Genomic DNA, 27,400 nt, shown 5'->3' with positions numbered 1-27,400 from the left:
CAAATTTAAATATGAAAGATTGTTCATGGAATCAGCCTCAGCTCTAAAAAACTTTCCAAACCCCAACAAATTTGAGTGCATGAGACTGCCCCAAATTTGGGAAGCTTACATCTTGAGAACTTCAGCCCAACAGTCAAGACAACCCAATATAGCCTGCTAGGGGGGGAACCTTCAGGATTCTAGGAACAACGTCAGTTTTCTCTCTTCTGTCTCATTTGCTCCTTGTAATGCCTGCATGCACGTGCCATAGTTGTATGTTCCAATGATGATGGCAATGTGACATTGCCGAAATATAGGAAGTATTTATTCAAGTTTCTTTTAATTAATATTCCAGTATACATTTTAAATTCTTTAAATTTAAATTTCTGTTTACAATCATCTCAAGAGGAGGAGGCAAGGGATCTTGAGATGATTGTAAACAGAAATTTGAGGTCAGAACTGCAAAGTTTGTAAAGAGATCTCAGAGAAATGCAACAATATGCAACAATATAGGGGATGGTGACCAAGAGATAAAATGGTAGTGATTCCATTAACTAAATTTTTGATCAGAATGCATTCCAGATTTCTATGCTCAGATCTGGTCACTGGGATTTGAAAGGGGTGGAGTGCCTTAGAGAGGATCCAGATGGTAGGAGCATTGAATGTATTGCTTCAGAGGGTGTGAAAGTGCAAAAAGTGGATGAGTTTAAGGAGTGGTATGATAGACTTTGTATTGACCAGTACTGGACTACCATGCTGAGTCTTGCAACTCCATGCAGGTAAAAATAATAATTATGGGCTGATGATCATACAGTAGGCAGCCTTTCCCAAGTCAATTCCACATCCCACCTTCCTATAATAAGCATGTCTTCTCTAGTTGGAGGAAATGCCAACTAGACACTAGATTTCTAGGTGGTAGATGTATTTCATGATCTTGTGAAATATCATCATGTTGCTTTCGGAGGTGTGAAGTGGCTACTGTGTTTCATCTCTAGAGTTCAGTCTCCAGTTGCTGTTCTCTCTTCTTTTTTGTTTCACACATGCAGTGTGGATAATGGCCTTGTTGGGCATACTCGACACACTATTATTATTGAACTAAGCAGCCATTATCTCCTCCATTTCAGAGCATAGCAAGTAAAGCAGCTTTCTAGAGTTGGAGTGTGTGCACAACTCCATCATCACAGTTGCATGCCCTACCTCTAATTTTCCTGAATCAATTTTTCCCTAAAAGACAGATATTAGTATTTCAACTGTGAATGTAAAAAATATCTCACCAAAAATAACAAAAAATTATGAAATATACAACAAAAATTATAAATATATACAAAAAAAAAAAAATCCAAAATAACACAAAAATTTCTTCACAAACACTTCCACACCCATTTCATTAACGTTTAAAGCATCAGTACAAACATTAATGATATATGATGCCACTTACGTCAAAACCTGATCTACTATTCCTAACTAAATCCCAACTGGCATGTGCGATTACTACACCCTACTAGAGATCTTGCATGATGCATTCTACACGAAGGGAAGGACATGCACTTTTGCCAAATCAGAAGTCTTTTGCAAAAGGGTCCAGAATACTCACTTTTTGATCTGCTCTTAAGCTATCATGTTCATCTGGCATCTACCCAACAGCATGAAACAAGCCTCTATCCAATCCTACTTGTACCTAAAAAAAGAGATAAAAGTCAGCCATGAGCTATCATCCCACTGTTCTCACCTCAGTATTCTCAAAAGTGATGGAAGTCATCAATAACTAGTTTCTCACTACCTGGAGACCCATCAATTAACCACGCTACCGGCCAAGACGGTCAAGTTATCATGGATGCGAAGTACATATTAAAATTATAATACCATTGATATTCCATTGAAATATATGATGGATACAAAGCATATGCATGTTTGATCCATAATGGCCATTAGCGATCATCAATATGGATTCTGCCATGGCCATTCTATAGCTATATTCAGGGCATGGATAATGTGTAGAAATCCAAGTGGTCACTCTCAATATCCAAAGTGCATTTGATCATGTCTGACATCAAGGAGTACTGAACAAGCAATCATCTTATGGTCTCCATCCTACCTTTGCGAATGAATTGTCAGTTTCCTCTCTGGTCATTTAATGTGTGTTATGGTGGATCAAATTTCTTTATCAATGTTGAAGACTAGCCCAGGTTTCTGTATTCTAACCTATGCTGTTCCCCCTTTACACCAAATGACCTTCTCTTTCTGATTTCAAATCCTATTCATAGTTTTCTCATGATCTTCCATAACCAATTACTTAAATTCTGATCTCATCACAATGCTCAAATGGAATGAAGATAACTTAGTCAATTTCAATACTATTAAAATTGAGACATGTCTTGTACCTGCAAGAAAGATTCTACTTCACTCCCACATATTTCTGTTTCAATATCCTTTCAAGATCAATTTTCTCTTATTGAGCTGCCACATCCAGCCTATCGTGGATAAACATATTACATCAATATCTTCCTCAGCCTTAAAAAACTTGATGTTTTTTGTTCAAAACATTACTTCTCTCCTCCTCAACTCCTAACACTGTATAAATTTCATATCTGACCAACCTTGGAATACTGTTCTCACATTTGGAGTAGTGTACCCAAAACCTCCCTAAGAATTTGCAAGCCTGGCTGGCCGAGTGGTTAGTATATCCGCTCTCCAGTCAAAAGGCTGAGAGTTCGAATCCAACCATGGGCATCAATGTTTGTGATTGTCTCTGGAAGTACTAGTAGTGGTGGTCTGCAGTAGATGCCGTTGGTGTAGTTGCAATCAGTTGGTGGATTGAGTGGTGGAGACAGAGTTGTAGAGCAGGTACCCTCCCTCGATGAGTCATTGGCTCCCTGGAGGTGTCAAATAATAATAATAATAATTCCTCATGATATATAGAAGAGGGCAATCAACTTCATTGGTGATCCTCTCTGACTTTCTCATAGTGCTCTGGTTCTGCATTATGCCCCCTCTACAGGTACTTTATTATTACGTGACACCTCCAAGGAGTCCAAAGACTCATCGAGGGAGGACACCTATTCTACAACTCTGTCTCCACCACTCAATCTCTACCACCATCATCTACACCAATGTCATCTACCGCCCACCACCACCACCACTAGTATTTTCACAAACATCCATGTTCACAGCAGGATTTGAACCCACAGCCTTTTGGCTGGAGAGCAGATACGCTAACCATTCGGCCAACATTAGAGCCATATCCCCCCCCCCCCCCCACACACACACCCTTGAGCCAGTGACCGATTTTAGAAAGACAGCTTAAACTGAGTACTGCACAGTACAGTTTAACATTTAAAATTACTGGCAAAGTCCATTTAAATTCTATTTTTTTTTTCTTCCCTTGTGAATTGATACATTCAGGTTAGTATTTGGGTAGGTTTCATTGCACAATGAAAAAGATGATAGAGTTTGTACATGATATGGTCTGAGAGACCATATGATGGACAAACCTGACTTAAATAGACATACATCAATGCTTCACTACTACTTAGTAACACAGCATCACATTACTAGAAATTATCCATTGGATAAAACTGGAAAAATAATTTCATTTCATAATACCATTTGATGACAGCATGACAAAAGGTCATGCTGTCATCAAATAGTATGCTAAAAACGAATTGTGTTATTTTTTATGATATATTAAAAAAAGGAAAATTTATCAAATTAAGTTATAAGTAACATTTATTCCATTGCAAATCTGTTTAATAAAAGAGTGAAATTATTTAGAAAAGATGAATGGGGAATAAAATTTATTGTACCCTGTAATGTTAAAGATCATGATACATTTACAATTCATGATTTTAAATTACATGCGATTCAATAAAATATAAAAAATTTTTATAATGAAAGGTTATTTTTTTTTTAGCTCCATGTGTGTAGTGTGAGCAAACTCTGCATGTTCATGTCATTACATAAAATACAGTAGCTTGATAAATTACCTTGGGCTATTTCTCTGAACTTCTCTTCTGCATTTTTTTCTTTATTTTTATCAGGATGGTATTTCATTACTAGTTTTCTGAATGCCTTTTTAATTTCTCTGTCTGAACACCCTTGTCTCACACCAAGGATTTCATAATAATCTTTTTCCAAGTCTTCCTAAGGCATCATCAATAATGTGGGCAAGAAGATATATACTACTAACCAGTGGCGTATTTAGGTATTTCCTGCCCTTAGGCTGGCAGAAAGTGCCGCCCCCCATGTGAGAAACTGGGCCCCTCATGACCTGCCTATGGGCAGGTCATGATCCCAACCTCCAGTGACTCTGAAGTTGCCGTAGAATCCCATTTGCTTCACATCGCGTAACTTTCTTTTGGGTGGTGTCATTTTCAATTTCAGACAAAGTGGAAATTAGTTCCGTAAATCCCTCACAATGACTTCGACAGGCATCATCACGATGCTGACCGACATGTAGGCGAAGGATTTGATTACTTTAGCAAGCATTTCCAGGTGCTTTCTTAGAACACTCCACCGAAGTGTTGAAGATGTGAAAAATACGTACAGTTCATCAAAAAATGCGAAAAAGTACAGACAGAATTCGGCAGCGCAAGTACCAATCAGAGACGGAGAATGTCCAGTGCATGGTGTGAATTCTGCCAATGGATTTATTTCAAGCATTCTTGCTTGCAGTCCAGTGTACTTGCCTGACATGTTACTAGCATTATTATAGCCTCTCCCCTGCAATTTGCTACAATTCCAAGAGCTCGTTTAGTGAAGTCAAAACCGCCTCTTGTAACTCTTCAGATTTGTGACTTATGTTAGGAATGAAATGCAAGAAACACTCCACAGGACTTGCATGTTCTTTCATTGAAGGATAGCTGATCATGAGACAAGTCTGGTGTTCAGTCAACGCTTATGGAATAGTACAGTTATTTATTATGGAAGAACTATTTTAAGTTCTTCCACAATAAATTTGATTACTTTCTCGCCCATTATTTTAATAAATTCCTCATACGTGGCACAGAAAAGATAAGAAACAAAACCTTTTCCTTTTTTTCAAGCTTTTGGCAATGTGCTCAGCAAGAAAGGGATCAAATTCACTAATCCTATTGCCTTTTTGTGTCAGGTTACAGACAACAATACAGTAGCTTTCCATGTCTCGGTCTGTATAGTTATGTAGAATCTGATTAAATGCCAATATGCTTGCAGACTAAACTTACAATGAGGAAAAGAAAAATATTTCTCTACTTGTGAGTAGATGTGGCATATAAGGAGCCTGTTATAATTACGAAAATGAGAGCCTGGAAATTTCTGCCGCTCCTCAAAATTTGCCGCTCTAGGCCTATACCTAAATACGCCACTCCTACTAACTGCAAATACTCTTAACAGCTGCATTGTTGTTTGTAAACTCTAACTCAAGAAACAAGAAGTGAGGTATAACTATAAGATATCAAACTTGAGTAACTGCAACCAACTTTCAATTTCACAGCTTACATGAGATGAAGTATAGAAGAAATAAGGACACGATTCCATTCAAGATTGGACGTACTTCATCACATGCACAACGTGCAAACAAAAATGCATAACGCAAGTTTATGCATCATTGTATGATAACTAAATTTTTTACGCATGGATTCAATACTTTCGTGGGCATTGCTCTGCTGAACTGGCCAGTACCATTCTTTGACTTTCTTCTTACCACATAAGAACTAGAGCAGTCCACCATACTGTTTTTTCTCAATACATACCCCTCATCTCTTTAAGAAACATTAATAGATTACTTCTTAATCACTTAGCCACACATGGGACTGTTGTGGCATTGGTCAGTGGTGAAGAAAATAGAATGAGGATAATTATTATGGTGCACCCAATAGGATGCCACAAGAGTTTTTCAACTTTCTCTGTTTAATATTTTTTGTATATTTTTCTTGAGGTCACATATCAAAAATTTGATATGTGACCTGATACCTTAAAGGATACCTCTGAGGATACCTTAAAGATGGCAGTGGCAGAAGTACTTTTTTTTTTTTAAATTTCTGGTAAAGTTTTGATAAAAATAAATTTCTTTCAGTAAAATGTAAAAATATGCATTATTACACACTGAAGAAATTTATTGCTACAGATATTTACAATGCCAGAGTGAAAATAGGCTGATGTGGATTATTCATTTTCATAATACTTGCCTTTAACAAAAATTAAAAAATTTGGGGAAACTGGTGGAATGGAATATTAGTACATTATATAAATTAAGTGGATATTAAATCCAACATTATTTCTAGTAAATTTTTAGTAAATATTAGTACATTAGGTATTTCCAAGTATTATGTAAGGACTACAATGCAAACAGTGAAAATGTAGGTTCAAAATGGAATGCAATTTTAATGTGTTCTCAGCTTGATCCAATTTGATCAAGCATAACTGTTGATGATTATTATATTAATGGACAGTAACAGAAGGTGAATAAGAGATATGGACATGCTGATAAGAGAAGATGCATAAGATATTTTTATACTGTAGTCTCAGTGAATTATGGTTATATGAGAAGAATATTAGCATATATTAGCACATAAGAAGCTGGTTTTCTTTTATATAAAATAATCACATTAATTCATTCACATCTGAATTCCTTCATTTTAAGGATATAGTAAGAGGTTTTTTTTTTTCGCCCACTTGGTTAGACTATAATAAATTTAGTTTAATCCTTTATCCAAGTGTAAGCAAACAAAGTTTGCACCTGTATCTATCTTCAGGACTGAAGCAAATCATGGTAAAGGTGGACTAAGCTCTCATCACTTGTCTTTGTATCTTCCATAATGCACAACACATCCCCTTGTGGAGATGTATGATGCTATGTATTAAAGGCAAGGACCACTACCCAAACCGGTTTCGACCTTTATTGAGGCCAGTGGAAGCCAGACCCAGAGGTGGTGATACTAACGTGGAAGTAATGGAGAAGTCATATTTACCTATATGAGTTGCCAAAAGGTGTCTCACCTTATTATTAAATTATTCTGGATTAGAAAAAGATGTTGGAAGTCCTGAAGATACTTCAGGCACAAACTTTGTTTGCTTACACTTGGATAAAGGATTAAACTAAATTTATTTTATGATATGGTAAAGTTTATTTTTCACTAGGTTGGACTATGATAAATTTAGTTTAATCCTTTATCCCAGTGAAAGCAACCAAAGTTTGTGCCTGAAAATATCTTCAGGACTGAATATAGTGTTGTACTATCTTACCTGGGTAAGTAGTACAACACCAGGCAACTTGTAGCAAAGGTGGAGTAAGTTACCAACACTCCTATCCCAGTATCTCCCATAATGCAAAACACATCTCCTTGCGGATATGTATAATGTTATGCATTAAGGGATTGGCCACTACCCAGACTAGTTTCGACCTTTATTGAGGTCTCTTCAGTGGGAGCCAGGCCCGGAGTTGGAGATACCAGGCAGAAGCAGTAGCAAGGTCATCTTTACCTATAGGATTTGCCAAAAGGTTTGCCACCTTTTTTTTTATTAAATGACTCTGGATTTAGAGAATTTTAGTGAAAGCAAACTTTGTTTGCTTTCGCTGAGATAAAGGATTAAACTAAATTTATCATTATGATATGGTAAGAGAGACATGTTGAGGCTTAAGTGCTGTGAAGAATTCATGTTGGAGGTTTAATGGAATATTATCAGCACTGAAGAAAGGATTAAAACTAATTTTCCCCAACCATCTCTTCAGAGATGGTCGGGGAATGGGATCAGAATCAGAATTACAGAATTAAAATTATTTGATTACAGTATTAAAAAAATAATCAAGTCCTTCCCTATTCCCAGACCATCTCTTCAGAAGGACTTCAGAAATGCCATCACCATACCTTACATCCGTGGCACATCAGAAAAAATAGCCACATCGTTAAAAAAGTACAACCTCCAGACAACTTTTTAGCTCCATCGTAAACTTGCTACCCTTATTCGTTCCACCAAAAATCAGCTCCCTCCTCTAGCAGTGCCTGGAGTATATAGAGTATCTTGTTCCTGTAAACTGGCTTACTTCAGACAAACAGACCAGCAACCATTCAATTAGAAGAACACAAGTCATATATCTGCAATCATGATTATGGTCAATCTGGCCTTGCAGACCATGTTTTGGATCTCCTGCAAAAAAACCACCATGCTCCATCACAGTAAATTCAAAAAAAGAAAGACTGTTCTTTGAAACTGCATCTGCACTCAGAAATCAACCTAATTTAAACAAATTCGGTTGCATAAAACTTTCCAAAATTTGGGAAACATCAACTCAGAGATCCCTCTTTACATCCTAGGCTATCTGCAAACACCCATAGAGGGCACACAATATAGATAGGACTTTAGTTTCACTCACTGTTGTATTGTATTTGTGTGTGTCGTTACAAAAAGTTTTCTGTAATCCCTTTTCACTCACTGTTGTATTGTATTTGTGTGTGTCGTTACAAAAAGTTTTCTGTAATCCCTGAAGATATCTCTGTGACTGAGACGAAATATTGGAAGCATTAAAATTAATTTTAATCCTTTCTCAGTGCTGATGATATTCCATTAAACCTCCAACATGAATGGTAAGAGAAACTATGTCACAAAAATTGTCAAAACTCTAGGCATATCCTCATAGCTTGTATCAGATTGTTATATTTTGCACCATAATTCAGATGGAATGGTAGGAGTTCCATCCTTGATGTGTAATACTGCAATTCCTGAGATCTTTTTTTCTTTTCGGCATTCGGCAATAAAATGATGAGGTTGATTTAAAGGGATTTTGTAAAAAAAAGGTTTAAAAATCATCTCCCAAACTGCATGACATCTGTAGTGAATAGCTGTGGCTAAGCTTGATTTTTGTTTGTAATCAGTGTCATCTCTAACGATGAACCTAAACCTTGTAAATACTGTTTTCCCATAATAATAATAATAATAAATCTAAGAAAACAGTTGAAAAAAAATCATTTCAGTGCAGTGATCAACAATAATTAAATCCAATAAATAAAATGATCATTATATTGAAAACAAGCATACAAAGTTTATTTCACTCGTGCCTATATTTTATGATTTCCTAATTATCAAAATATCTTTTTCAGCTTCACAAGCATAATTTTTACAGGACATCTCTATTTAACCAGACAAACAAACAAACATACAAGCAAAATGAATGTCCAAAAATTTAAAAATAAACTAACTTCATACATTTTCCTTCATTTTATTTTCAACATGACTTTTCAAAATTTAATTACAATAATTTAATCAATTTTGAAAACTACATATATCATTTACACTTTAAAGCTCACAAAACTGAACAAACTTTCAGTTAGTTCAACAAAAAGCGAATTTTATTTTTGGGTTATGCTGCTGTTCTCTGCTGATCTATTAATTTAATGTTTTTCTGTATTGCTTTCTTTAAGTTCAATGAAATTCCAGTTTCAATGTGAACTGTAAGATTTTCTTTCTTGAAATAAGCTTTATGCAAGGAACAAAGTCCACAGACAAGTAATTTATTCAGTTCCATATCAAGAGCTTCATATGATTCAGATAGTTTGATTGTTTTAAGATAACTACTACTTGTGTGTGAATTGATACTAGTTCCAAACAAAGCAATTACTATAAGTATAAATTTGTACATTTTAAATAAGCTTAAGTAAGATAAGAAATTTCTCATTATTGCACATACCTCTTAAATTTACCAAATTTCAGAAACAAAAGATTTCTGATTCTAAATTATCATGCTCTAACATAGAATATGAAAGTGTATTTCCCATTGCTGTTAGAGACTAAGTTTCATTGATGCTAATGCATACTTTTTTTTTTTTTCAAGATTAGACGTAACTGAAAATGACAAAGTCTCACAGATAGCATTGGTATGAAGCATTATGTGATTTCTAAGTAACGAAGCTGTTGAAAGTGTTTTACCACAAGTTTTGCAAATAATAGAATTCTCATCAGTGTAAATGCTTAGTGTATTTTAAGAATTATACAAAAGACTTACTTACTATAAACTTCATAAAGAAAAGGTTACTGAGCAATGCAAATTTTATTTTATTTTTTTTCTGTCATTTAAGATAGAAAATGGGAATATAATTTGATGCAAATTTCACAGATAAAGGTTTCTAGTGTGAATCCATGTGAGTCTTAAAATCAAAACATGCAAATGATTTATCACAACTTTCCCAATTACATGTTTTCTCAAAGGTACAAAGAAATGCTGACTACTTTGTAGTTTCCAGATCTGAATGAATTCTCAGGTGTTCCAGACAAATCTTTTTTGGCACTCTCAAACATTCTAAATACTGATTACACTGACTTTATAATTCAATTTCTCACACGATATTAATTTAATGTTTTTCTATTATGTATGAATATCCAAAAAGGCTTTGAAGTACATGGCAAGCATTCATTAGTAAGAAATGAATCAGAAACTATATGGACATCTCTTGTCCATATGAAGATGTGTGAAATAAAGTAAGCTTAAATGGGATATGTTTTTTATATGAAAAATATTCCCATGAATAATAATTAGTCATATTACAATACTAGCATTCATAGCTTTTCATATATTTTAGACAAAAAAGGAATTTCTGAGAATGTAAGATAAGGTCTCTGTATCATTGACTTTTCTTAAGTCATTGTGGAAAGTTCCAGTTTAATGTGATCTATATAAGTTCCCCATTTTTGATGCCTTCTATACAATCAAAGATAAATACAATATTCTACATCAGTAGTTTCACATTACATAGTATCTGCATGTTTTCACAGGCTGCATATATATATATATATATATATAGAAAGTTTTTTACCTTGGGCGTATTATGCATTAAAGATACCAAGTAATTTTATATAAACTTGGTTTTAATCCCATTTCCCAAGTAAGCAAACAGACAAATAAGTCAAGTTTGCACCTGCACATAGTGCAAGTCTGAGGCAACTCGTGGTAAAGGTGGAGTAAGCTATGATCACTTTCCTTAGCATTTCTACCCTAATGCAAAGCATATCCCCTTGTAGAGATGTACGACGCTATGCATTAAAGGCAAGGGCCACTATCCAGACCAGTTTCAACCTTTATTGAGGTCTCATCAGTGGGAGCCAGACCTAAAAATGCCAAGGCTGAAGTAATGCAGAGCTTATAAATTTTACCTAAACAAGTTGCCACAGGATGCTTTAACCTTATTAAATAAAATCTCAGGATGAGATATAGAAATATATCCAAGGTAAAAAACTTTCTACATCTATCTCTCATCCTGAGATTTTATTTAATAAGGTTAAAGCACCCTGTGGCAACTTGTTTAGGTAAAATTTATAAGATCTGCATTACTTCAACCTTGGCATTTTTAGGTCTGGCTCCCACTGATGAGACCTCAATAAAGGTTGAAACCGATCTGGGTAGTGGTCCTTGCCTTTAATGCATAGCATCATACATCTCCGCAAGGGGATGTGCTCTGCATTAGGGGAAAATACTAAGGAAAGTGATCGGAGCTTACTCCACCTTTACCATGAGTTGCCTCAGGCTTGCACTACGTGCAGGTGCAAACTTGACTTACTTGCCTGTTTGCTTACTTGGGAAATAGGATTAAAACCAAGTTATAAAATTACTTGGTATCTTTAATGTATACATACGAATTGTTATGAGTTCAAAGAATAAAGTATCTCAGTAAGATATGTTCACACCTTACTGAGAAACTTAAATAAGATATATACAAATTTTTTGAGACAACAATATATAAATGAGTTACCAGAAGTTTTAGATGTCATTTCTCATTAATAAGTAAGTATTCTAACTTTTAGGGTTTCAAGAATGTGAAAATAATAAATAATTTATTAAATGTCTCCCTGATAAAATGGTTTGTTAGTGTGAACTGTTCTGTGTTTTTTTAGACAATGAGCATAAGTAAATGACTGACAACAAATTTCACAAACAAAAGATTTCCGATTAGTATGAACTTTTTTGTGTAATTCAACATGATGCAAACGTCGAAATGATTTACCACAGATATCACAAATAAAAGGTTTCTTATTAGTATGAATTATTTTGTGGTTGTTAAGATTAGAAGTTTGTGAAAATGATTTGCCACAAACATCACAACTAAAAGGTTTCTCATTAGTGTGGACTCTTATATGCCTTTTAAGATCAGCATAACATGCAGATGATTTACCACAAGTTTCACAAGTAAATGAACTTTCATTAGTGTGAACTGTTCTGTGCCTTTTAAGATGATGAGAAAGAGAATATGATTTACCACAAATTTCACAAGTAAAAGGTTTCTCATCATTGTGAACTGTTTTGTGTTTTTTAAGGTGCTTAGGAGATGCAAACAATTTACCACATATTTCACAAATAACACATTTCTCATTACTATGAACTGTTTTGTGCTGTCTAAAATTAGAAGCTAGTGAAAATAATTTACCACAAATTTCACAAACAAAAGGTTTTTCATTAGTATGAATTCTTTTGTGCAATTTAAGGGCATAAGCTAGGGAAAAGGATTTACCACAAATTTCACAAATAAAAGTTTTCTCTTTAGTGTGCCTTCTTATGTGACGTCTGAACAATGAAGCTACTGAAAACGATTTACCACAGGTTTCACAGATAAACAATTTCTCATTGGTTTGAATGTTTACATCATTTTTAATGTTAGAAGATTCTGCAACTGATTTACTAGATATATCATAAGTTTCACAAATAAAAGAGTTCTCATTAGTGTGAATGCCTTCTTTTTTAAGGTTAGAAGAATCAGCAAATGATTTACTAGTTAAATCATAGGTTTCGCAAATAAAAGCATTCTCATTTGTTTGAATGTTTTCTTTTTTACAGATAGAAGAATCTGTAAAAGCTTTACTGGGCAAATTACAGGTTTTACATGTGAAAGAGCTCTCATTAGCATGAATGTTTACATAACTTTGAAGATCAGAAGAACCTGTAAATGATCTACCGCACATTCCACAGTTAAACATTTCCTCAAGGATCACAGCTTCTAATATTTAATGAACTCTCAAACAACTTTTTCCCCCTGTGATTATCAAATACTGTAAACTGTTATATTATCTCAGGCCTCTTATAAAAGATTCACTGTTTTTTTTTTCTACTTCAATATCCATAAATTAGATATTATGCAACAGTGAAACACTGAACAGTAAAAAGTGGAAACCAGCTATATGGAATTCTCCATGTCTAATAATGAAGCATGGCAAGCTAAAATGAGGGGAAAAATAAATAAATAAATCATTATTTATTTACATACATTACACAGTACATTTTTCAATAATTTTATAGATAACTACAAAAAATATCTAATGTGTGTGTGTGTGTGTACATGTGAAAGAGTACTACACTGTACATCATAGCTTTATATACACATATATATATATAGTCTCGGGGTTCCCACTGGCTACTGAGTGCATCCCCTAGGTGGCAGATGGGGTGAACGCTGACTGAATCCGTTGGATGTCAGGGCAGCTCAGAATATATTGAATAAAGAGCCGTGGACCAGTGGTTTTGGGATTGGCAATCTCGTGAAAATATTGCCATTTACCAACCTGCAGTGGGCCAGCATGGTGAATTTATGGCCTAATATTCCAATATGAATCAAACAGAAATAAAATGGCCCTCATTTCCCATAGGCCAGATTGTTACTGCCTATGTCAGCAGGCAGTTAAACATGAAGGCAGAGGGTACTAAGAATCCCTGGACAACCAGATTATGTTGCCATCAGAAACTAGACCTTGGAACTTTAAATTGTAGGACTCTGAGCAGTGAATCATGGCTAAGTGAAGAGCTAAAATGATTAAAATGGGACATTCTTAGACTGTGCAAAGTCAAACAAATTCTTCGATTAAAAAACGGAGATTGTATTATAGAAACCAAGATTTTTTCAAATAAATTAGGTTTATTATAAATACTGATGTATGTTTTAAACATTGTTTTAAAGCCTTCTATCATGATATATCCCAACTTTACAATAAAGGAAACCATCAGAATTGTAATGGGAGACTTTAATGCTAGAATTGGTACACAACAATCAGATGAAAGCTCAATGGGAAATTTCTGATATGGCATGAGAGACAATAGAGGAGCAAGGTTAATAGAATTTGCAGAAAAAGAAAACCTGTACATCATGAATTCCTTTTCCAAGAAAAGGACACATAGGAGGTGGAATGGAAAAGTCCAAATGGAAAAACTAACGAAATTGACTTTATCCTCAGCAATAAGAAAAACATCTTTCAAGACTGCGCTGTTATAAACACCTTCAACATTGGAAGTGACCATCGTATGGTATGCAGAAAGATTCAAATAAATCACCAAAAAGAAAGAAGAAAATGTTTCAAAGATCAAAGCAAAACATAGATGTACACAAATTCAACATTAAAAAAGATATATTCCAACATGAACTAAACAACAGATTTAAAAACATTATTATAGATGACAATGCTGATCCATCAGAAAGTAATGATATTATTACCCAAAACCTTTTATAATGCTCACTTGAAATAGCTGGAACCACAGAACAAAAACAAGACAAAATTTCTGAAGAAACAAAACAGCTGATGAAGATACGAAGAGAAATGAAACAATCAAATAACCTACAGAATAAAATTGAATGCAGTGAATTGTGCAAAACAATCAGAAAACATATTACATAAGAATTAACAAAATTCAATTGTAAATTTATACAACAAACAATGAAAATAACTGTAGTCTCAAAAGAGCCAAACAGCAATTGATGAACAGCAATAAACAGATGGTTGCAGTCAAACAACAAGATGGGACTATAACCAGAGATAGATATGCTATAGCAAAAAGAATTGAAGAATTTTACTCAGTATCATATCAGGATGATGAATTAAATGAAGAAGACAACTATGAAGTAACTGAAGTACCACAGATTCCACCAGAAGAAGTTATGTGGAGCATCCAAAGCTTGCAAAATAAAAAAGCTGCTGCAAGTGATGATAGTTATAGCTGAACTAAAAGCAGGTGGAGAAATGATCTACACACTCTTAGCAAATTAAAGTAAATAGTTTTTACTTAGGAATAAAGTAAAAACTGCTTACTTTATCCCTGAAGAAAATGATGTACCAAGAACATGGAAGAAGGCAACCCTAATTCTGATATATAAAAAAGGTGAGGTAGAAGACTTGGCAAATTAACCCATCAGTCTGCTATCAGTGGTTTGCAAAGTGTTTACCAAAGTCTTAGCTCATAGGCTTTGTACAACTCTGGACCTAGCACAACCAAAAGAACACACAGGCTTTCAAAGTGGCTTTAGTACAATGGTTCATATTCAAGTCGTGCAACAGATTATTGCATGGTGTAATGAATATCAGTCACCGTTATGTCTTGGTTTTATTGATTATGAGAAAGCCTTTGATTCAGTAAAAACTTGTGCAAATACTTAAAGCATTATGAAGCCAACAAATGAAGGAGCTATATGTCAGGACCATCAAATCAGCATAAATCAATGCCACAGCAACAATTCATTTCATTCGAAACATCTCTACTGTGGAAATACAGAGAGGTATAAGACAGGGTGACACAATATCTCCAAAATTATTCACATTGTGCCTAGGAGAAATATTCAAACTTCTTGATTGGGAAAGGAAAGGTCTGAAGATAAATGGAAGACATTTAAGCCATTTACACTTTACAGATGACATAGTTATCTTTACTTCAACTGTGCATAATTACAAATTCATATCCAAGAACTCAAAAGTTCTAGCAAAACAGTTAGACTAAAGATAAACCTAAAGAAGACCCAAGTTATGTTCAACTAGAAATAATAAAATCAATAATGATGATAATAAACAAGTAGATCATTACATATAATTAGGATAACAGATATCAATGGAACAAAATATCATGGATGAAATTAAAAAACACATGATGCTTGGGTGGAAAATATTTGCAAAATCACGAAATATTCAAAAGCCAACTATCATTATGCCTGAAAAGAAAAGTTTTTAACCATTGTATTCTTCCTATATTGATATATGGCTGTGAAACATGGACACTAAATGCAAAGGAAATTCAAAAATTAAGAACAACACAATTCAGTATGGAAAAAACTATACTTGATATCACAAGACTGGATCACAAAAGGAATACGTGCATAAGAAACCAAACCAAAGTCTCTGACATCATAGGAAGTGTGAAACATCTGAAGTGGCAATGGGCTGGGCATATTGCTTAAAGACAAGATCAACGATGGACAAAAGAAGTACTGGATTGGATTTCACGAGAGGAAAAACAACCACGAAGCCGACCTAAATCACGGTGGAATGATGTATTCATCAGATTTGCAGGAGTGACATGGGAAAGGACAGACAACTTTGGAGTAATCTTGGAAAGGCCTTCGTCCAGCAGTGGATCAACAATGGCAGATGATGACGATATATAAAGTGATTGAGTTTTTCACATAACGCCTATGTACAGAAGTTAATAAACCTGTCCCATTCCTTTACATATATTAAAATTTGATTTTTATAATTACAAAGTATATTAAAAGACAACTAATATATTAAACATAAAACCTGAATTTTTTTTATAAAAATTTCAATCATATTTAAGTATTATCTTGAATACGTTTGTTCTAAGGAATTCAATATTTAATAAATTAACTTACTAAAATAATCAATACTGTTTTTCTATTTTTATGATTTCAAAATCATAAACTATGTCATCAAATTATATCCTAGTATACGTTTATTTCCGAGCATGCGAAAAGAATGCACAAAAATCTCCAAGGCCTGCAGCTTTCACTAACTCAGATGTATGATTATCATTTTTTGCTTGGCCAAAGGCGACATTCACATCTTGCAGATTTCTTCTGAAAACCTTAAAGGATTCTGATACTGGTGTTGTTCACCTTTTCAGAGATCACTGGGTGCATTTATTAGTTAATTGTCTCTGTTAATGGTATGTTTTTATCCGCATAACCAATATTTCTATTACATGACCTGATTTGTTATTCGTACGAATGATCCTTTACTTTTAAATTACTTCCACATAACGTACTTTAAACTCTTTCGTAAAATATAACATTTCGTTTTCAGATTGTAAACACTATGAGAATGCTCTAAATCTGAAAAACGCTACATCTAGCGGAATAATTCAGTTTCGTTTTTTTTTTTTTTTTTTAAATGATAACATTCTCGAAACCGAATGCAACTGGATATTATTATTATTATTATTATTATACAAATATATTCTTGAGTCAAGACTCTTCTTCTTCTTCTTCTTCTTCTTCTTCCTAACATGGATTTTGCATGAGACAGGAACAGGACAAGTGGCCTGTTCCCAGAGGCGTAGCTAGGAAGGGGCGGTACCCCTCCGGGCTGCACTTCGAACCTATTTGAACTTTTGCAGTTAATTCTAAAGTACAGTCTCGAGAACTCATTTCCAACTATTGTAATATTGAGTGGAAAGTGAGAATGGAAAGATCATGAGTGTGCTACCACGATTTGATTGTGATGAAATGAACAGAAGAGCAATTATAGTAAATGGAATGGTATCCAGATTATGTAAAAGGTTTTGCAAAGAAATGAAACTGAATATTCATTTTATGAATGTCTGGGATGAGTTTGATAAAAGGAAGGAGTATTTTAAGAGAGATGGTTTGCACTTAAATGGATTAGGAGCTTGGCATTTAGAACATTTATTGATAAAGGACAGAGTAAAGGGTCATAAACAGGGAAATGGGATTTGCTAGGGAGGCAGGTGATAGAGTCAGCTGTAAATAGTACTAAGGTCATTAATCGTTGTGAAACTGGGATTAATTGTTCACAGAATGTTAACAGTATACAGAGTGGGTAATTCGCACACAGGGATATTATGGGAGAAAGGGAGTATTGCAGTTTATGTATACTAATGCTCGAAGTATTAGGAATAAGTGTGAAGAATTTTTGTCATTACTTAGTACAACATGGCCAAAAATTATAGGAATTAGCGAAACTTGGTTAACCAAGAATGATATAGTTATTGGGATCGAATATAAGGGGTACAGTATTTTCAGGCAGGACAGAGATGACAGAATGGGGGGGGGTATTAATGATAGATGAAACATTAAAGCCAAAAAAGATAGAAGTACCTCACTGTAACAGGTATGTAGAGGGCAGTTCATTAGAGGCTGTTTGGTGTGAGATAGAGATTAACAAGGCGAAATATGTAATTGGTTGTTGCTATAATCCAAGGGGAATAAGGGAGAATGTAGATAGTATGTATTGGCAAATTAGCACGATGAGTAAAGGTCAAGTAATTATTATGGGTGATTTTAACTTTGGGGACATAGATTTGGGGAAGGAATGGTCACGAGGAACAAAGGAAATGGAGTTTATACAATTGTTAAGATATAATTACCTGAGACAGCATGTGATGGAAGGGACAAGAGATTCTTGAGTGTTAGATCTGGTCATCACAATGTCTCCACTTGGGGAAAGCGATCATGTGGTCTTCACCTGGGAGATTGAAAGACATGCTGAATATCCTATTAAGAATGGGTATATGTGGAATTACAAGGCTGGTGATTATGACAAGCTGAGAAGTCAACTTTCAGCTGTATTATGGCATGAGAAATTCAAGGGGAGAGATGTTGATGGTGCGTGGGAGATTCTCAAGGAGTATTTGAAGAAAGCTGTATCAGACTGTATTCCCAGAGTCAGAAGGAGAAATCAAGTAGGCGTAAAATGGATGAATAATACTATTAAACAGGAGTTGCAGATAAAGAAAAGGTTGAAAGAGAGTAACCTGTATGGTAAGGAAAGCCAAAGCTAATTATGAGAGGAAGCTAGCTGATGAATCCAAAAGAAACCCTAAAGAGTTCTTTCACTATGTGGCTAGTAAATGGAAGAATATCCATGGAAAGATTACTTTAAAAAGTGTTGATGGTAAGGAAATTACTGAAGTTAATCAAATATTTGAGTTGCTTAGTGATCATTTCGCAAAAGTGTACCATCTTCGTAGTGATAGTGCAGTGTCAGATGTGCCATTGACTGATGAGAGTGTAGAGATAGATGAAATTGAGGTGCTTAATATATTAAAGAACCTTAATGCTAACACTGCCATTGGGTTAGATGGAATATCGGCCTATGTGTTACGAGAATGTGCAAGAGAATTAGCAACTCCTCTAACCAGAATGTTTAATTTAAACCTCAGTTCTGGTAAAGGGAGGCTCTAAGATTGAGGTTGCAAATTATAGACCAACCAATATATCTGGAGTGGTGGTTATGATTTTGGAGAAATTAGTTAAAATTAGAATTCAGGGCTGGGTGGACAGCAATATGATACTTTATAAGGAGCAACATGGTTTTGTGAAGGGTAGGTCTTGCCTAAGTAATTTGCTTACGTTCTATAATAAAGTAACAGTGGAGTTGGATAAAGGAAATCCTTACTCAGTGATACTGCTTGACTTTGCAAAGGCTTTTGACAGGATTCCACATGGAACTCTGTTACATAAATTAGAGCAAATGGGTTTGGATCCGAAGATGGTGATTTGGATTAAAGGATGGCTGGCAGACAGATATCAAAGAGTGGTTTACGGAGGAGCTGAGTCCAGGAAAAGGCAAGTGACTAGTTGTGTACCTCAGGGCTCAGTTCTTGGTCCTCTATTGTTTAATTTGTACATCAATGATATTGGAAATACCTTGAGTGGAAATATTCACTTGTTTGCTGATGATGCAAAATTGGGAAGAGCTATAATCAATTCAAATGATGTGGATATTTTACAGGATGACTTAATAGGCTGACGGTATGGACTGAGGTAAATGGCTGTCAGTTCAACTTGGCTAAGTGTAAGGTGATGCACTTCGGGAGGATGACATCGCGTGCTGTTTACTATATTAACGGAACTGAACTGCAGGAAGTTGATGAGACAAGAGACTTGGGAGTTATTGTGGACAGAGAACTTAAGTGTAACTGGCATATTGCAAAGATTGCCAAAACATCACATCAAATTACATGGTTGTTGGAACACACTAACAAGCAGGGATAGGGAAGTTATTGTTCCACTCTATAAAGCTGCATTTAAACTATTGTGCACAGATCTGGTCGGCAGGATTTCTTGGTGATGCGGAAGTGGTAGAGATGATTCAGAGGCGGGTTACAAAGATTGTTGCAGGTCTGTGGGATGTTCCCTATGAGGATAGATTGATGATCTGTGGGCTCCAAAAACTAGCTGATAGATGTAAGAGAGGAGATATGATAGAGGTATTTAAATTGTTAAAGGGATTTTACAAGATCGATACTGATGATATTCTTAAGACCAGTGCAGGATGTGAGAGAACGTGGGGCCACCCCTGGAGATTGTGTAAGAGTGTGGTTAACAAGGGTGTTACGACTATATTTTTTACTTGGAGGGTTGTGAATGGGCGGAATGCTTTGCCAAAGGTGGTTGTGAATGCTTAAACTGTGGATGAATTTAAGGAGAGGTATGACAGGTATTGTGTAAATAATGGTTAGTGTGTCAATGTCGGGTCTCCCGCGATCAGTCTTTTGACTCCATGGAGACACCGTTAAAATAATAATAATAATAATAATAATAATAATAATAATAATAATAACATGGATTTTGCATGAGACCGGAACAGGACAAGTGGCCTGTTCCCAGAGGCGTTGCTAGGAAGGGGCGGTCCGCCCCGGGCTGCACTTTGAACCTATTTGAACTTTTGCAGTTAAGTCTAAAGTACAGTCTCGAGAACTCATTTCCAACTATTGTAATATTACTGCGAATTTTCCTCACAATTGCTTTAAGTGTTGCTAGTTGTGAGAGGAGTTTTTCTAAATATTTCTAAATTTTAGAATGTTCAAATTAAAGTTTTACTTCAAAAATAAACATAGTGTTTTAATTTATTTCTTTATATGTCGTATTGATTTTTTGTAATATTTTTGGTGTGTATTGAGAGGGGCGGAAAAATTACCCTATAGTTATTGCAATTTTCTTTAATTCATTTTTTATAGACTGGGATAACCAGTGCTTTCTTCCAAGAGTTAGGAATTTTTCCAGACATCAAACGATATTAAAAATATTTCAGAAGTATTTCATTAATTTTTTTCATTTCTGGTAACTGTCTTTGTTTTGTTTTTATTATATTTTCTAATTCTTCGTTCCAGTCTCCTAGTTCTCTTTTTTCTAATCCATTTGCGCTTTATTCCCAAGATTTCTGTTGCTGCTTTTGTGAGAATTTGTTTCAAATGTTCCCATTCATCTTCTATTGTCATTTGATTCATGAGTGATTTCTGTTTTTATGTTTGCGCATTTTTGATATTGTTGTCTAAGTTGGGAATCCTGTAATAAAGAAATTTTGTCGCTTGGCTGGTTAGAATTTTCAATTTTATGTGTTTTTAGCAACATTGGTTTAAATCGAATTTTTGCTGATACCAAATAATGATCAGAGTCAAAACTCTTGAATGAAGATGACTTGGTAACTGTGCACTTACCACCTCATCTTCATTCAAGATATATGTTAAAAGCCTTTTCGGGATCCCAAGGATTATTTTTTCATTCTCTTTCTAGGTCTTTCTCTTTCCTGCTTCAGTTCGTACTTTGTTACTTCTTTTGGTACTAATTATATATTTGGTTTAATCCTTTATCCAAGTGTAAGCAAACAAAGTTTAGCCTGAAGTATTATCAGGACTGGGGCAACTAGGGATAAATATGATATAAGTTCTCATCACTTGCCTTAGTATCCTCCATAATGCAAAGCATATCTCCTTGCGGACATGTATAATGCTATGCATTTAGGGAAGGGTCACTATCCAGACAGGTTTCGGCCTTTATTAACATTAAAGCAAATTTCATTTACTTCTTACTCGATGGTAATTATGTAAAAAAAATTCTATCTCATCAACGAACCACAGTGGCCTGGAAAACCTAAGGTTCAGAAAAGATCTGAGATTAATCACTCGAGCTCTTGTGCGAGTTATTAACACTCAGTGAACATCTCACGCAGCATACTTTGCCGAGTTTTATTTACTTTATGTGTTTTAATTTGTTAGAGACTTGCCAGAGCTTGCAAAAGTGACAAATAAATAACTAAGAAACGAATATATGTCGAAATACACTTCGGCCTTTATTGAAGTCTCCTCAGTAGGAGCCAGACCCAGAGGTGGCGATACTAAGGTGGAAGTAATGCAGAAGTCATATTTCCATGTGCCAGTTGCCAAAAGATGTCACACCTAATTATTAAAATTCTCTGGATCAGAGATAAATTGATGGAAGTTTTTTCACTTGGCTATACTACTAATTGTACATTTGGTTTAATCCTTTATCCAAGTGTAAGCAAACAAAGTTTGCGCCTGAAGTATTTTCAGGACTGGGGCACCACCTCTTGGTCTGGCTTTCACTGATGAGATTTCAATAAAGATCGAAACCGGTCTGAGTAATGATTCTTCCCTTAATGTATAGCATTATACATGTCCGCAAGGAGATGTGCTTTGCATTATGGGATACTAAGGCAAGTGTTGAGAACTTATACCACCTTTGCCACGAGTTGCCGCAGTCCTGAAAATACTTCAGGTGCAAACTTTGTTGCTTACACTTGGAAAAAGGGTTAAACCAAATATATAATTGCTTGCATAGCCAAGTGAAAAAACTTCCATTAACTTCGTTTGGTAGTCTTTCCTTCTCCATTCTTCGTGTAAGTTCTCTCGAATTAGTTTCGTATTATTTTGTCTTATCATTTGCTGCTTGTATTTGTAATTCCTTCCTAATTCGCTTTTTCGTACTCTATCCGTTGTTGTACATCCTTTGCTTGCTTTAGGAAATTTCATTTCAGCTGCTTGTATTCTACTTTCATCTTTTTCTCTCTATCCAACATTCTGACCCATATAGTATTTTTGGTGCTAGTATGACTTTATAAAATTTTGATTTTGTTTCTTTCTTTGTTTTGTCTTAAGCAGATTTCTTGCAAATGGTATAACTTATTGTCTATATCAGGTGTGGCCAACTTCGCGTCCTTTTGAAGCCAAAATAATTCCGGTAAGACTTAGAAGAGCCGAAACTTTTGACCGATGTGATTGGTACGGGAGTGAGTGTGTGTGCATGGCTAGGTGGGTAGTGGGGATGCAGAAGCTATGCCTTCCAGCCGCAACACGTTAGTTACACTTCCGTCGCTCATCTGTCGGTAACGTTCAACATACTGTTGCGTGAGTCCTTTGACAGTGCTTGTTATCGTTGAACTCTATTTCAAGTGATTAGAAATGTCACATAAAAACGTAAATATGAAAAGGAACACAGAAGATTTAGGCCAGAGTGAGAAGAGGAGTTTCCTTTTGCGAAACGACAAAGTAAACCAGTGTGTGCCAAATATCTATTTGGCTATTTGGCACACAAGCGGCATTATGACACGTAATGACAAGCGTCATTATGACAAGCAGATGTTGTCAGAGTGAATTTTGTAAAGAATTTCTTCTTGGCTCTGCGGTGAACTAAACTTTCAACTTTAAAACAACAACCCATGGTCAGAGTAAATTGATGTCCATGTTTACTATACAGACTGATGTTACCATCGAGGCTGGTTTTATTTAACCGTTTAATATTGCACAAATAATTTCAGTTTTAGTTCAGGATAATAAAAAAAAATTCTCAAACTGACTGAACAGAAATCAATTTCCAGGCATACAATTGAAAGGAGAATTTCCGTTATCAGTGCTGACATTGTAAATAACTTACGCTATAACTTGACAAACTGCGCTGCATTTAGTCTGTCTTTGGATGAAATTACAGATATTCACCACAAACCACAACTAACTACATTTGCCTATTTTGTATCTCACTACCTGGACGTCAAGGAAGAGTTATTGGACTTGACAGCGTTGAAGGATACAACATGTAGCTCTCACATTGAAGAAGCTGTCGATGTTGCACTTACAAAAGCGTTGGTATCGCGCGAAAAAATCGTCAGCATTGCAATCAATGGTACTCCAGCTATGAGGGAGTAAAACTAAAGGGCTCATAGGGCTCCTTGAGAATGATGAATCATATCCTGCTTTCCTACCTGTACATTGCATTATTCAAAGGGAACATCTGGTTGCCAAGTGTTTTAAATTTGAACACGCAATGGAAGTAATTCTAAGAATTGTTAATTTTATTCGTTCAATGCTAAAACACACCGATAATTCAAAAGCTTTCTCGACGAGTTTAAGACTTTAGGAATCTCGTCACAGTTGAGCTGTGACGAGATTCCTAATGACGTATCATGGTTTTGCTTAATAAGGTGGCTCTCAGCTAGCAATGTATTAACCAATTTTTGTTGTTGTTGTTGTTGTTGTTGTTGTTAGACTTAAACAGTTTCTTAGAGAGAAGAAGAAATTTTTCGCTCATCTCGAAGACACTCAGTGGCTGTTGGATATGGCATTTTTCACCAACGTTTTCCAGCATCTAAATATATCTATATATGTTAAACGTTTCACTTCAAGGGAAACAAAAACTAATAACTGATCTCGCACAAGCCATGCTAAACTTACAAAGCAAACTGTAACTTTTCCAGAGAGACTTGGAAAATAAAACTTTCAATCACTTCGTTTGAAGAAAATACTGAAAAATTCGCCAGGAGTGGAATGAGACATGTGATCTTATGTTAGCAAATTAAATGATCTGGCCGAAGAACACAACAATCGATTTTGCGACCTTCGAGAACTTCAGCCCTTTCCTTACGAGCAAGCTTGAGCTCGGTTTTCCTATTTCAAAACCAATTGTGATGGATATCGCAGCTGCAGAACTAGAACTTTTGGAATTTCAAGAGGACGAAGAACTGAAGCTAGTGAAGCAAAGTGGGTTGAGTTTTGGAAGCAAGTTCCAGACCAACAGTATCCAAAACTTAAGCAATATGCCAGAAAGCTGATCTCCATTATTAGGACCAAGTACTGCTGTGTAGCGCTATATTCGAGTCTTAAATTTATTAAATCTAAATATAGATCTGTTTTAAATGATGAACATTTGAAAGAGCTTGTAAGGACTGCTTTGACTAATTACACACCTAATTTTAAGGAGCTTACTTAGAAAATGGGTACAAGAAAAGCCTCTACTAATAAATAACAAAAATTATTGTGTTTGGACTTTAAAATTATTCTAATTGTTCAAAGTAAACTTCTTTTAATGTGTTTCGAATTAAACTTTTTTACTGCAGTAAATTTATTAACCCTGTTTCTCTCTCTCTCGCTCTCTCTCTTTATTTTATTTATTTATTTATTTTTATTGTCCACTCTACTCTTTTTGTTTATTTTTTCTTGGTGGAGCGTGAAGAGCTGCGTGACGCGTGGACGAGAGCCGCATGCGACTTGCGTTGGTCACCCCTGGTCTATATCATTATCTATAACAAATATTATGTCACATGCTAAATGAAAATGTGTTACTTGTTCTAGAGTTTGGTTTTCAATTACTATTTTTGTCTGCATGGCACGTTTACACTTGAATGCAGAATGCCATAGTTTTAGTTTTCTTTAAAACCATGCTACCGGCCAAGACGTCTATAGACGTCAAGGTTAACATGAATGTAAAGTGTATATTAAAAGTGTAATACCATTGATATTACATTGAAATATATGATGGATACGAAGCGTGTGAGGATGCGTATTTGATCTATAATGGCCGGTAAGGTGGTTAATAAGATTCGTAAATTGTATTCACTAGTTAATTGCTGTAGAAGGTGATCGGATCTATAGATCGTCTTCTGATTTTTGTATAATTACTAGATCATCTTCAAAATTATTGTATTTAATGTTGCTTATTCCTGGGTTTACTACAGTTTTCCTTCCTTATTAAACCATCTAGGTATATATTAAAAAACCCTGCTACCTCCATAGGAGGTAGCAGGTTTTTTTCTCCCGGAAACTCGGGTTTTTCATCCCGCATACAGACAAATCAGCCCTTCAAAACACACGCAATTTACAGACAAAAATACTAGTGGTGAAGGTGGCCGATAGATGGCGTTGATGGAGTGATTCTAAGTAGAGGTTCGGTGTAGTGGTTCAGACAGTTGTAGGTGTCCTCCCGCGATGAGTCTTCGGACTCCTTGGTGGTGTCACGAATAATAATAATAATAATAATAATAATAATAATAATAATAATAATAATAATAATAATAAGGTAGGAGAAAGGCTACATCCTTATTGGACTCTGATTAGTTTCTATTTCTTCTGCTATGTACTCATTGATATTTATGATTGCAGTTGCATTGTTTCATATAGGCTCTTAATTGCGTTTATTAACTGTTTTGGATATCACCGATCTTCTATTATTTTCTATAATTTTTTCTGTTAACTCGGTCAGACTTTTTCATAATCAACGAATGCTAGGTGAGTCTGTAAATTAAATTGTCGTATTTTTGTCATGAGTAATTTTAGCATGAATACATCATCAATGCAACTTCTACCCTTCCTAAATCTAGCCCGATCCTTTTTATTTAAAATTTTACTATATAATTTATATGCTATATTTCATAAGCAATACCTCAGTAATTTTCAAATAAACTTCTATTTCCTGTCTCTTAAAAACTGATATTTTTTAGCCTTTTTCATTCTTAGAGTATACTGTAGGTAACCTAACAATTATTTAACAGGTTGAGGAATCTTATTTTAAATTTAAATTCATCTGTTCCTGCTGTTTTTAAAAGCTTCAGTAACAAACAAACAAACAACAAAAATCAACTAACGTCTTTTGTATTCCGTATAGGGAGTAGGCGAGACCATTTCAGCCATATCTAACTTATAAAGACTGAATGGGCAGTTTAATCTCTACTGGTAGCCAATCGGAGATAGCTGGCCCAAGGCTATCAGTAAGCAGCCTACAGCAGCTAAGATGCGGCTCAACAAGTGCCGGCATGTCGTGGTCCCTAACCTAAACACAATGTTTTTAATTTCTGAAATAGTATGGGTTCTTCGGACGATTTTCTTGAGTTTACAGAACTAAAAACCCGAGTTTCCCTGGGGGGAGGACCGTTTCCCCATGACAGAGATCGACTAACTCCGGTCGAAATAAGTTGACGACTAGACCTGAACTCGAAGTGTATCTTTGGACTGTTTAAAATTTCTTCCAATACCTTCATCTACAATAAATCTATTCCTGTATTTTTTGTAGTTTTATTTTTTATTTCTGCGTTGTTATGGGAAGGATTGTACCATAGCTGTTAGTAATGTTGAATTTTCTGCTACATAGATTTCTGTTTTATTCAAATGTTTCATTAATTTGTAAGGAAGGTTTTGGTGGCCATGTAGACTATTTTCAATATTACTAATAAATCAAATCCAAGAATCTTAGTGAACTTTTCTCACAATGCTTTTTTTTTTGCAATATTTTTATTTGCATAAGCTATTGGTTGTGATTGCAAGTGTAGCTTGTAAGCTTTTTGTTTTTCTTCTACATCTGTTGCTATTTCATCATTGCAAATTTTCAGTCCTTTTTCCCTTTGGCTTTTGTTTTTATCCCAAGAACCTCTTTTGCTGTTAGTTTCT

General features: G+C 35.1%; 1 protein-coding gene across 1 annotated transcript; it reads right to left on the bottom strand.

The window, feature by feature from the left end:
* Positions 1 to 11,541: 11,541 nt before the first annotated feature.
* Positions 11,542 to 17,004, bottom strand: LOC150099186 (uncharacterized). The gene is made up of 2 exons (XM_090404091.1): positions 16,581 to 17,004; positions 11,542 to 13,153 (listed from the first exon to the last, which is right to left on the bottom strand). Exon 2 carries the CDS (start codon positions 12,913 to 12,915, stop codon positions 11,782 to 11,784), a length of 1,134 nt encoding a protein of 377 aa, XP_090260217.1. The 5' UTR covers positions 12,916 to 13,153; positions 16,581 to 17,004; the 3' UTR covers positions 11,542 to 11,781.
* Positions 17,005 to 27,400: the final 10,396 nt, after the last annotated feature.

The sequence above is a fragment of the Typopeltis vanoorti genome, chromosome 14, assembly GCF_054136105.1.
Source record: "Typopeltis vanoorti isolate ZY-2024b chromosome 14, IOZ_Tvanoo_1.0, whole genome shotgun sequence".
NCBI lineage: Eukaryota > Metazoa > Arthropoda > Arachnida > Uropygi > Thelyphonidae > Typopeltis > Typopeltis vanoorti.
This window is presented reverse-complemented; position numbering and strand designations above follow the sequence as displayed.